The following is a 13064-nucleotide window of genomic DNA, read 5'->3' as shown; positions in this document are numbered from 1 at the left end:
TGTAATTCCCTGGTTTTCTCTCTCTCTCTCGCTCTCTTTTACCGGACTGTAATTCCCTGGTTTTCTCTCTCTCTCTCTAACCGGACTGTAATTCCCCGGTTTTCTCTCACTCTCTCAATAACAGGACTATAATTCTGGTTTTCTCTCTGTCTCTCTACCCGGACTGTAATTCCCTGGTTTTCTCTCTGTCTCTCTACCCGGACTGTAATTCCCTGGTTTTCTCCCTCTCTCTCTCTCTCTCTCTCTCTCTCTCTAACCGGACTGTACTTCCCTGGTTTCCTCTCTCTCTCTTTCTAACCGGACTGTAATTCCCTGGTTTTCTCTCTCTCTCTAACCGGACTGTACTTCCCTGGTTTTCTCTCTCTCTCTCGCTCTCTAACCGGACTGTAATTCCCTGGTTTTCTCTCTATCTCTCTCTCTCGCTCTCACCAGACTGTAATTCCCTGGTTTTCTCTCTCTCTCTAACCGGACGGTAATTCCCTGGTTTTATCTCTCTCACTAACCGGACTGTAATTCCCTGTTTTTCTCTCTCTCTCTCTCTCTCTTCCTAACCGGACTGTAATTCCCTGGTTTTCTCTCTCTCTCTTTTACCGGACTGTAATTCCCTGTTTTTCTCTCTCTCTCTCTCTCGCTCTCTAACCGGACTGTAATTCCCTGGTTTTCTCTCTATCTCTCTCTCTCGCTCTCACCAGACTGTAATTCCCTGGTTTTCTCTCTCTCTCTCTCTCTAACCGGACGGTAATTCCCTGGTTTTATCTCTCTCACTAACCGGACTGTAATTCCCTGTTTTTCTCTCTCTCTCTCTCTCTCTTCCTAACCGGACTGTAATTCCCTGGTTTTCTCTCTCTCTCTTTTACCGGACTTTAACTCCCTGGTTTTCTCTTTCTCTCTCTCTCTAACCGGACTGTACTTCCCTGGTTTCCTCTCTCTCTCTCTCTCTCTCTCTAACCGGACTGTAATTCCCTGGTTTTCTCGCTCTGCCTCTCTCTCTCTCTCTCTCAAACCGGACTGTAATTCCCTGGTTTTCTCTCTCTCTCAAACCGGACTGTAATTCCCTGGTTTTCTCTCTCTCTCAAACCGGATTGTAATTCCCTGGTTTTCTCTCTCTCTCTCTCTCTCTAACAGGACGCTAATTCCCTGGCTTTCTCTCTCTCTCTAACCAGACTGTAATTCCCTGGTTTTCACTCTCTCTCTCTCGCTCTCTAACCGGAGTGTAATTCACTGGTTCTCTCTCTCTCTCTAACCGGACTGTAATTCCCTGGTTTTCTCTCTCTCTCACCAGAATGTAATTCCCTGGTTTTCTCTCCCTCTCTCTCTATAACCGGACTGTAATTCCCTGGTTTTCTCTATCTCTCTCTAACCGGACTGTAATTCCCCGGTTTTCTATCTCTCTCTAACCGGACTGTAATTCCCTGGTTTTCTCTCTCTCTCTCTCTCTTTTACCGGACTTTAACTCCCTGGTTTTCTCTTTTTCTCTCTCTCTCTCTCTCTCTCTCTAACCGGATTGTAATTCCCTGATTTTCTCTCTCTCTCTCTAACCGGACTGTAATTCCCTGGTTTTCTCTCTCTCTCTCTCTCTTTTACCGGACTTTAACTCCCTGGTTTTCTCTTTTTCTCTCTCTTTCTCTCTAACCGGACTGTAATTCACTGGTTTTCTCTCTCTCTCTCTAACCGGACGATAATTCCCTGGTTTTCTCTCTCTCTCGAACCGGATTGTAATTCCCGGGTTTTCTCTCTCTCTCACTCTCTTTTACCGGACTGTGATTCCCTGGTTTTCTCTCTCTCTCGCTCTCTCTCTAACCGGACTATAATTCTGGTTTTCTCTCTGTCTCTCTACCCGGACTGTAATTCCCTGGTTTTCTCCCTCTCTCTCTCACTCTCTAACCAGATTGTAATTCCCTGGTTTTCTCTCTCTCTCTCTTACCGGACTTTAACTCCCTGGTTTTCTCTTTCTCTCGCTCTCTAACCGGAGTGTAATTCACTGGTTCTCTCTCTCTCTCTCTCTAACCGGACTGTAATTCCCTGGTTTTCTCTGTCTCTCACCAGAATGTAATTCCCTGGTTTTCTCTCTCTCGTTTTCTCTCTCTAACCGGACTTTCATTCCCTGTTTTTCTCTCTCTCTCTCTAACCGGACTGTAGTTCCCTGGTTTTCTCGCTCTGCCTCTCTCTCTCTCTAACCGGAGTGTAATTCCCTGGTTTTCTCTCTCTCTCTAACTGGACTGTAATTCCCTGGCTTTCTCTCTCTCTCTTTTACCGGACTTTAACTCCCTGGTTTTCTCTCTAACCGGACTGTAATTCCCTGGTTCTCTCTCTCTCTCACTAACCGGACGGTAATTCCCTGGTTTTCTCTCTCTCTCTAACTCTAACCGGACGGTAATTCCATGGTTTTCTCTCCCTCTCTCTCTCTCTCGAACCGGACTGTAATTCCCTGGTTTTCTCTCTCTCTCTCGAACTGGACGGTAATTCCCTGGTTTTCTCTCTCTCTAACCGGACTCTTAATTCCTTGCTTTTCTCTCTCTCACTAACCGGACTGTAATTTCCTGGTTTTCTCTCTCTCTCTCTCTCAATGACCGGACTGTAATTCCCTGGTTTTCTCTGTCTCTCTACCCGGACTGTAATTCCCTAGCTTTCTCTTTCTCTCTCTCTAACCGGACTGTAATTGCCTGGTTTTCCCTCTCTCACCTTTCTTGAACAATATGGTTCAGGCGTGTACAACATTTTTGTTTTCTGCCCTGAAATCACTGGGTTGTGAACCATCCGAACCTGGAGATTTGCTGCTCTTCAGTCCTGCTATTTTCTCCATCATTGTTGTTTTGCTGATGTTAATTGTTGGTGATCCCTGTATCCCTGATGAGATTCTTTGGGATGTGTGGCATTGCTGACCCCTTCCTCCACTGGACGCAGAGCAACTTCCTTATTGTCACGGATAATGTTCCCGTTAACCATTTACCATGGACCCCCTTTTCCTAAATATAAATGTAACATATTTTGGGTAAATTTTTAAATCCCTCGCTGATTTATTTTTGTTCTCCATTTCATCCCCCTCTCAGCTGTTCTTTCTATCTATCCCATCTCTCAAGATAATAGAATTTACAGTGCAGAAGGAGGCCATTCGGCCCATCAAGTCTGCACCAGTCCTTGGAAAGAACACCCTACCCAAGGTCAACACCTCCACCCTATTCCAGTAACTCCTATCCTTTTTGGTCTTTAACGGCAATTTATCACGGCCAATCCACCAAACCCACATATCTTTGGACTGTGGGAGGAAACCCGCACAGACAGTGACCCAAGCCGGGAATCGAATCTGGGACCTTGGAGCTGTGAAGCAACTGTGCTAACCACTGTGATATATTTTTCTTCTCGGTTTTAGGCTGCGTCTTACCTTTTAACTTCTCCAGGGCTGTTTTTAAAAAAAAAAAAAATCTTTCCAGGGGGATGTGGGGGTCGTTGGCCGGGCCCAGCATTTGTTGCCCATCCCTAATTGCCCCTTGAGGAGGTGGTGGGTGAGCTGCCTTCTCGAACCGGCTGCAGTCCCTGTGTGGTGTGGGTAAGACCCACAGTGCTGTCAGGGAGGGAGGTCCAGGATTGTGACCCGGCGACAGTGAAGGAACGGCCGATATATTTCCCAGTCAGGATGGTGAGTGTGGGGCTCGGAGGGGAACTTGCAGCTGGTGGAGTTCCCCATGTGTCTGCTGCCCCTTGTCCTTCTCGATGGTAGAGGGGGTGGGTTTGGAAGGTGCTGTCGAAGGAGCCTTGGTGAGTCGCTGCGGTGCATCTTGTCGATGGTACACACGCTGCTGTCACTGTGCGTCGGTGGTGGAGGGAGTGAATGTTTGTGGATGGGGTGCCGATCAAAGCGGGGCTGCTTTGTCCTGGATGGTGTTGAGCTTCTCGAGTGTTGTCGGGGCCGCACTCACCCAGGCAAGTGGAGAGTATCCCATCACACTCCTGACTTGTGCCTTGTAGATGGTGATAGGCTTCGGGGGGGGGGGGGGGGGGGGGGGGGGAGTCAGGAGGTGAGTTACTCTCCGCAGGATTCCCAGCCTCTGATATTTGTTTTCCTCAAGTCGAGATCTCGTCCCCTGGGAGAACGGAGGTCCGAAGGTGTCCGGTATTGTGTTCAATTGTAAACGCCTCTCACTGATGAGGTTTCCTCAGGGACAGATTGATCCCAGTTTTCCATGGACAGCCTCTGTCTCTTCCCATCAAAGTCAGCCTTGCCCAAGTGGGAGAATCGTCGTGTTTCTCACATCTCAAAATCCGATTGGGACACGGTCGCTGTTCGATTAACGGTTTAAAAAATTATGGGATGTGGGTGTTGCAGTATTTATTGCCCATCCCTAATTGCCCTTGAGGGAGCAGATAAGAGCCAACCACATTGCTGTGGATCTGTAGTCACATGTAGGCCAGACCAGGTAAGGATGGCAGATTTCCTTCCCTAAAAGACATGCGTGAACCAGATGGAGTTTTTGTGACAATTGACAACGGTTTCATGGTCATCATGAGATGTTTAATTCCCAGATTAAAAGAGTACCCAATTATTTTTTTCCAATTAAGGGGCAATTTAGCGTGGCCAATCCACCTACCCTGCACATCTTTGGGTTGTGGGGGCGAAACCCACGCAGACGCGGGGAGAATGTGCAAACTCCACACGGACAGTGACCCAGGGCCGGGATCGAACCTGGGACCTCAGCGCCGTGAGGCAGCAGTGCTAACCCACTGCTCCACCGTGCTGCCCTCAATTCCCAGATTTTGTTATTGGATTCAGCTTACATCTTGCCATGGTGGGATTCGAATCCGGGTCCCCAGAATATCATCCTGGGTCTCTGGATCACCAGCCCAGTGACGATACCATTCCCCCACCATCTCCCCGTGACGTTGAGCCACGTCGGGCCTCGCCGTCCACGGTCAATGATGGAAGTTGTGCTTTCACTCTCTCTGCTCAGCGCCCGGGCTCTCACAGGGAGATTGGGGGTAAGTGGGTTGTGGTATGTATGGGAGGCAGGCTGGTGCCCACCCACGAGCGGTCAGGAAAGCAAGAGACGCCAAAGGTACTGATTGAAACGTTGTTTAATAGTATTTACATTAGGAGTCTAAGCACAGATTCACATTATATATCCATACCAACCCCCCCCCCCATACACAGCTCCATCCCTTCCCCCACCCAAACCCCTCCACTCCGCTTCACGGTGTGAATCTCGTGGGTGAGGAGCTTGAACTCAGGATTGAAGCCTTCAGGCTTGGGCCCAACCAGCGAGGGGTCAGGGGTCAAGTCTTGGAGAAATCACGCCTTGGGCGGGGGAGAGAGAAAAAGAGAGAGCAAGGGACGGTGAGAGGTCGCGATCAAGGGAGAGCAGACGGAGAGGGGAGCAAAGGCACGGGAGCAAGTTGGGAGGGAAGAGAGAGAGGGGTGGGTGGGGTGGAAAGGAGGGGAGGAGGGAGCAATGAAGGGGGAGAGGGGGAGATGTAGAGGAGAGAGATGGGGACGGGGGGGGGGGGTGGTAAGGGGTGAGAGAGAGAAGAGAGAGGAAGCTGGGGGGGGGAGGAGAGAGAATGAGGGACAGTAAGTTAGATTCTGTGAGAAACACAAAGTTTGGAATGGGAGAGAGGCAGAGGGTTCAGCAAACGGAATTAAGGATGGCCACATGGTCGAAGCAGCAGGAACAACAGCAGCAGTGTCGGGGTGGGTTCGAATCGCAGGTCTGCGAGTGACAGCTAGAGGGAGCAAGAGGCCCTCCCTCTCTAAGTGGGTTTTTGCTGAGTTATACAACGTCTTGGCCGTGGTGACGGGACAGGAGCAGAAAGCGACACAAAAAGAAAAACGATTCAAAGGCAAATTGGCCTTTAACTAGAGGGCCTGGAATGTAAGCATGGTGGGGGAGGTGAAAGGTTATTGGGCCTTAGGCAGGAATGTGGGAGCTGAGGTCACAATCACGTCAAGCCGTGATGTCGTGGAATAGTGGGGCAGGCCCGAGGGGCCTATACAGCGCGTGGTTTTTGGCCTCGTATGAACAGGAAGAGGCGGAACTTCCTCGGCCCAGAACCTGGGGAAGACGCCATGACGTTCGGTTCTGTGTGTAGGTAGGGGGGGGGGGGTTTACGGGGGCGAGGCTCAGTAGGCCCTGTCCAGCCGCCACTCACCTCCCCACCTGGGGTTGGGAGGGGCAGTTGAAAGGTTAAACCACATAAAAAATAAATTCTCCTCCCCCTCCCTTCAGCCACCCCGCCAACACAGTCTTGCCACGCGGCTTGGTCCGCGTTTAACGAAAGAAACGTCACGACGACGGGCCTGTCCGCAGGCGTGGGCGGGCAACGTCGGCCATCTTGATGATTCCAAACCGGATTTCCTGTCTTCTCCCCATCGGCCGACAGCCAATGTTTGACGGGGCTGGGGACCGGGAGGGAGATTGAGGGTGGGCCACTGAGGGTCTTTTACCCACCCCACCACCCCCACAGCTGCCTCCGTTCCTCGTTGGCGGTTTACGAGATCCCGTACAGGCTGCTGGAGGCTTCGCGGAGAGCCTGCGTGACCCGGTCGCTGAAGTTCTCGGGGGCCAGCTGGCTCAGGATGAAGGTGGTGGCCTGGAGCTCCAACTCACGGTCGACCAACTGCTTGGCAGCCACTTGGTGAATCTGGGGTAATTGGAGCAGTGGTGGCGGGGGAGGGAGAGGAGGAGGAGAGACACATTGAAGAGATCAGGTTAAACGTGGTGGGGTAATCACAACAGTGGAGACCTCCCCCACGGAGAGCCCAGGTATTTTGTTTTTATTCATTCACGTGGATGTGGGCAAGTCCCTGCATTTATTGTCCATCCCTAATTGCCCCTTGAGAAGGTGGTGGGTGAGCCGCCTTCTCGAACCGGCTGCAGTCCCTGTGTGGTGTGGGTAACACCCACAGTGCTGTCAGGGAGGGAGGTCCAGGATTGTGACCCGGCGACAGTGAAGGAACGGCCGATATATTCCCCAGTCAGGATGGTGAGTGTGGGGCTCGGAGGGGAACTTGCAGGTGGTGGAGTTCCCCATGTGTCTGCTGCCCCTTGTCCTTCTCGATGGTAGAGGTGGTGGGTTTGGAAGGTGCTGTCGAAGGAGACTTGGTGAGTCGCTGCGGTGCATCTTGTAGATGGTACACACGCTGCTGTCACTGGCCAGCACTCGGGGCGAGGGGCGAGGGAGGGGCGAGGGTCGGGGGAGGGGCGAGGGTCGGGGAGGGGCGTTTTCTCACCTGCACAGTGATCAGCTTCTCTGTGAGGGAATCTGTCTCAGTCAGTTCTTCGCCAAAACACAGGGTCACCTGGTACTGAGGGGGGGTCACTCCCATCGCCTGGCACAGCTCCAGATCTGGAGAAACATTCATGAACCAACGTTAGGATGCTGCCTGTTTCTTGATTCTCTCCAATGATGCCCAGCCCCGTACCGCCCTAACCCTAACCACCACTCTTCACTGCACTCCCTTGAAAATCCTTGTATGCGTAGGCACATGGTAACCTTGCAGACAGTAATGCCTACACCAAGATGCATAACCACACACACAACCAGACAGAAACATACACACACTCCCAAACAGAAACACACAACCAGAAACACACACACGGAAACCAAATACACACAACAGATAACAACAAACACAGACAGAAACACAACTGTTTGTCCTGATTACCTCTCGTTGTCCCAACTTTACATTTTACCATTCCATAGTGGACCGCTGAATCTACTTTCCCTTCTCCCTCTCCAACCTCTTGGGATAACTTCCCATGGTCTCAAGACACATTTCAAATGTCCCAGAATTTCTACTGACCACCTCCCTGTCCCCACCCCACAACACCCAGCGGATAGTTACCCTCGTCGAATTTCTTGCGGTCAAACAGTTTCTCCACCTTGTCCCTCTCCAGCTTATTGGGCTGGTCGGGCCGCGAGGCACAGGGCCCAGTCCAGAAGACCCGGCCTTGGCACAGGCGTTGGATGAAGATCCCGTTGGTGTTGCTGTCCAGCATCACACCACGCTCCAGGAAGGTCAGCAATTCCTCGGTTGCCTTTCGCTTCTCGGGTGTGGCAATGGTGCCCGTCGGCGGGAAGCGCAGCTTCTCCATGGCCTGCGAGCCGAAGGAGGCATCGGTGCGGGAAGGCGGGGCCGAGGACGATATCTTGCAGCCGTGCCGCGTCACCTGGCTGCTGACCAGCACACCGCCGTAGCAGAACGAGATGAACATCGAGTTGGGGCCTAGGACGGAATTAATGCAACAGCATTTTATATGGCTCCATCAGGAATTGGTGTTTTTCATTTATGGGTGACTACTTTGCGTGTCCCAGTAAGGCCTTGCCGGGCCACGCAGGCCTCACTGATTTAGGCCGGAGTCGCTGGGCCAGCGAGGCCTGCGTGGCCCGCATAGCCCACTGAGGCTTGCATGAAAGAGTGAGGTCTGTGTGATCCAGGGACGCCTGCGTGAGTCAGTGAGGCCTGCCTAGCCCAGGGAGGTCTGCCTGAGTTAGCGAGGCCTGCCTGAGTTAGCGAGGCCTGATGAAACCTGCGTGAATCAGCAAGATATCCCGCCTGGTCTTGGTGGTAGTGATTGACAGAGGTTGGGTGGCGCTGGTTTAATCAGTCGAGGAATTGAGGGTTACGGAGAGAAGGCAGGAAAGTGGATTCAGCAAGTGTTCACATCAGCCATGATCTTATTAAATGGTGGAAGGGGCTGAATGCTCGACTCCTGTTCTTGTTGACTTCCAAAATGTCGAAAGATACATTGGAGCAACTTAAGAAGACAACTGTGGTGGCATGTTCGATTTGGTGCTGGACTTCCTCATTCACGGCCGTCCCTCGGGAGAGGTCGTTGCCGAGATATGTGAGGTACGGCACCTAGTCATACGCAACACGGATGCACTGTGGTTAGCACCACCGCCACAGTGCCAGTCACCCGGATTCAATTCCAGCCCTGGGTGACTGTGTAGAGTTCACATGTCCTCCCTGTGTCTGCGTGGGTTTCCTCCCACTGTCCAAAGATGTGCAGGTTAGGTGGATAGGGCAAGGGAGTGGGCCTAGACTGGATGCTCTTTCAGGGTGTCGATGCGGACTCAATGGACCAAATGGCCTCCTTCTGCAGTGTAGGGATTCTATGGAAGTTTAACATAGACACTTTAAAGGTATATCATATTACAACAGGTGGCCCAGTGAGGCCTGTACGAATCAGTGATGTATGTGTTGCCCACTGAGGCCTGTGTAGCCCAGTAAGGCCTTTTGGCCTACTGAGGCCTGCTTATGCTCGGTGAGGCCTGCAACACCTGATGGGTCCTGTGTGGCCCAGTGAGGCCTGCCCTGGCCAGCTAAGGCCTGAGTGCAAACTCGGTGAGGCCTCTATGAATTAGTGAGGCCTGCATACAGCCCAATGTGGCCTGCGTGGACCTGTGAAGCCTGTGTGGCCTGGCGAGGGCCCATTTGCATCTTCAGAGAGAGAGAGAGAAAATAAATTTGTTACCTTTCTCAGGCTGGCTTGGAGGCATGCTGCTGGTGATGTTTATCGTGTAATTATGCGGGACTGTGAGCCAAGAGAGAGAAAGGGGGAGATTTAGACCAAGGTATTCACCACCCTTCACCCCACCAATCCCTTCCCCTTCCTGTGCTGAAAGCAGGGCATTTTTAAGTTTAATAAAAACCTCAGCAACGCAGCATGTTCCTTTTAGAGAGAGTTGTTGGGACCTGCTTGGAGTCGAGCTGAACCCTCCCAGAATAAAAGAACCAGTAGGACTTGAGAATGACCGATACCAATCCGAACAGGAGTTCCACTTTGAGGTTTGAAAAGACCATGTCGGAACAGGGCCAGTCATTTCTAAAATGTGACTGGTTGATATGGACCCAATGCCACCAGGCAGGACCTGCGCAACCTTGGAGACTGTTGCTGCAAGGCCTTACGGGGGCCTTTTTGACCATGGTGGCACCTGCCTTACTGCCTACTGGATCCTCGTCGGGCCTACCCAATGGGGGCAGGCACTCCATGATACTGGTCTGGCCTTGTTGACCGTAAGCGGGGGCAGCGTTGCCAATAAACCCAGGTGGAGACAACAGTGAGCCTGGATGGGTGCTCTTTGACCAGGACAGGGACAGCCACAGGTTTGGCCGGGCATGCTCAGCCCCGAAGCCTCTCGTGCCATCGTGACGGGGCCTGGCTGATCCTGGTGGGGGCTGTTCGACTTTGTTGGGGGCCTACCTTAATCTGGTGAGGACTGCACAATCCCGGTGGGGACCCCTTTGACCCTGGTGGGGGCCTACAGGACTCTGTGGAGGTCTTAGCCGACGCAATCTCTCTTCCCCCCCCCACCCTGCCACAACCCCACCATGACCAATCGACTGCTTAGTTGATGGCGCCATGCCCAAAGTCCTCTACCTTCCGTGCTGGGGGTCAGGCTCCAATCCAATGAGGTAATTTCACCAGGGCCTTCCTCCTGAGCGGACATTTCGGAGCCAGAACTTGGATCGCAGCTGCTGTCACTCTCCATCTGCTGGGAATCGACAGAGGGGGATTTGCTCTTTACCTCCTGGGAAGGAGGGACAGGAACATCACTCTGTACCTGCTGGGAAATAGGGGAGATAACGTCAATCTGTACCTGCTGGGAAATAGGGGAGAGTAACGTCACTCTGTACCTACTGGGAAATGGGGGACAGGAACATCACTCTGTGCCTGCTGGGAAATAATTGGGAAGAGGAACGTCACTCTGTACCTACTGGGAAACGGGGGACAGAAACGTCACTGTGCTTGCTTGGATATGAGACAGGAACATCACTCTGTGCCTGCTGGGAAATCATTGGAGAGAGGAACGTCACTATGTACCTACAGGGAAACGGAGGACAGGAATGTCACTCTGTGCTTGCTGGGTAATGGGGACAGGAATGTCACTCTGTACCTGCTGGGAAATGGGGACAGGAGCATCACTCTGTACCTGCTGGGAAATGGGGACAGGAGCATCACTCTGTACCTGCTGGGAAATGGGGAACAGGAACGTCACTCTGTACCTGCTGGGAAATGGGACAGGAACGCTACTCTGTACCTGCTGGGAAATGGGGAACAGGAACGGCACTCTGTACCTGCTGGGAAATGGGGACAGGAGCATCACTCTGTACCTGCTGGGAAATGGGGAACAGGAACGTCACTCTGTACCTGCTGGGAAATGGGACAGGAACGCTACTCTGTACCTGCTGGGAAATGGGGAACAGGAACGGCACTCTGTACCTGCTGGAAATGGGACAGGAGCATCACTCTGTACCTGCTGGGAAATGGGGAACAGGAACGTCACTCTGTACCTGCTGGGAAATGGGGAACAGGAACGTCACTCTGTACCTGCTGGGAAATGGGACAGGAACATCACTCTGTACCTGCTGGGAAATGGGACAGGAACGCTACTCTGTACCTGCTGGAAATGGGGAACAGGAACGTCACTCTGTACCTGCTGGGAAATGGGGACAGGAATGATACTCTGTACCTGCTGGGAAATGGGACAGGAACGCTACTCTGTACCTGCTGGGAAATGGGACAGGAAGGGTCACTCTGTACCTGCTGGGAAATGGGGACAGGAATGATACTCTGTACCTGCTGGGAAATGGGACAGGAATGTCACTCTGTACCTGCTGGGAAATGGGGAACAGGAACGTCACTCTGTGCCTGCTGGGAAATAATTGGGAAGAGGAACGTCACTCTGTACCTACTGGGAAACGGAGGACAGGAACGACACTCTGTACCTGCTGGGAAATGGGGGACAGGAACGTCACTCTGTACCTGCTGGGAAACGGGACAGGAGCGTCCCTCTGTACCTGCTGGAAATGGTGAACAGGAACGTCACTCTGTATCTGCTGGAAAATGGGACAGGAACGTCACACTGTGCCTGCTGGGAAATGGGACAGGAACATCACTCTGTGCCTGCTGGGAAATGGGACAGGAACCTTTTTAAAATTCATTTTTATGGGATGAGGATATCGCTGGCTAGGATAGCATTTATTGCCCATCCCTAATTGCCCCTTGACAAGGTGGTGGGCGAGCTGCCTTCTTGAACCGGCTGCAGTCCCTGTGTGGTGTGGGTAACACCCACAAGTGCTGTCAGGGAGGGAGGTCCAGGATTGTGACCCGGCGACAGTGAAGGAGCGGCCGATATATTCCCAGTCAGGATGGTGAGTGTGGGGCAGGTGGTGGATGGTGTAGATGGTGGACAGGCTTTTGTGGGGGAGTGAGGAGGCGAGTTACTCACTGCAGGATTCACAGCTTCTGACCTGCCCTGGTAGCCATATTTATATGGCTAGTCCAGTTCAGTTTCTGGTTAGTGGCAATCCCCAGGATTGTTGATTGTGGGGGATTCAGTGATGGTCATGCCGTTGAATGTCAAGGAGCGGTGGTTAGATTCTCTCTTGTAGGAGGATGGTCATTACTTGGCGCTTGTATGTCACAAATGTTATTTACCACTTGTCAGCCCAAGTCTGAATTGGTCACTGAAAGGGGCAACACAGGAGGAGAAGGTAGTCAAGAAGGCATACGGCATGCTTGCCTTCATTGGCCGGGGCATTGAGTATAAGAATTGGCAAGTCATGTTGCAGCTGTATAGAACCTTAGTTAGGCCACATTTGGGAGTATAGTGTTCAATTCTGTTCGCCACACTACCAGAAGGATGTGGGGCTTTAGAGAGGGTGCAGAAGAGATTTACCAGAATGTTGCCTGGTATGGAGGGCATAAGCTATGAGGAGCGATTGAATAAACCTCGGTTTGTTCTCACTGGAACGACGGAGGTTGAGGGGAGACCTGATAGAGGTATACAAAATTATATGGGGCATAGACAGAGTGGATAGTCAGAGGCTTTTCTCCAGGGTAGAGGGGTCAATTACGAGGAGGCGTAGGTTTAAGGTGCGAGGGGCAAGGTTTAGAGTAGATGTACGAGGCAAGTTTTTTACGCAGAGGGTAGTGGGTGCCTGGAACTCGCTACCGGAGGAGGTGGTGGAAGCAGGGACGATAGTGACATTTAAGGGGCATCTTGACAAATACATGAATAGGATGGAATAGAGGGATACGGACCCAGGAAGTGGAGAAGATTGT

At 52.1% G+C, this 13064-nt stretch overlaps 1 protein-coding gene across 1 annotated transcript in view; it reads right to left on the bottom strand.

The window, feature by feature from the left end:
* Positions 1-5115: 5115 nt before the first annotated feature.
* Positions 5116-13064, bottom strand: part of LOC140419840 (interferon regulatory factor 8-like) — a 28000-nt gene continuing 20051 nt past the window's right edge. The window contains 5 exon segments of the mRNA XM_072503886.1: positions 5116-6633; positions 7223-7338; positions 7838-8218; positions 9471-9530; positions 10377-10563. Coding sequence (XP_072359987.1) covers positions 6481-6633; positions 7223-7338; positions 7838-8218; positions 9471-9530; positions 10377-10563 — 897 coding nt within the window. The 3' untranslated portion in view covers positions 5116-6480.

Source organism: Scyliorhinus torazame, chromosome 5, assembly GCF_047496885.1.
Source record: "Scyliorhinus torazame isolate Kashiwa2021f chromosome 5, sScyTor2.1, whole genome shotgun sequence".
Lineage (NCBI taxonomy): Eukaryota > Metazoa > Chordata > Chondrichthyes > Carcharhiniformes > Scyliorhinidae > Scyliorhinus > Scyliorhinus torazame.
This window is presented reverse-complemented; position numbering and strand designations above follow the sequence as displayed.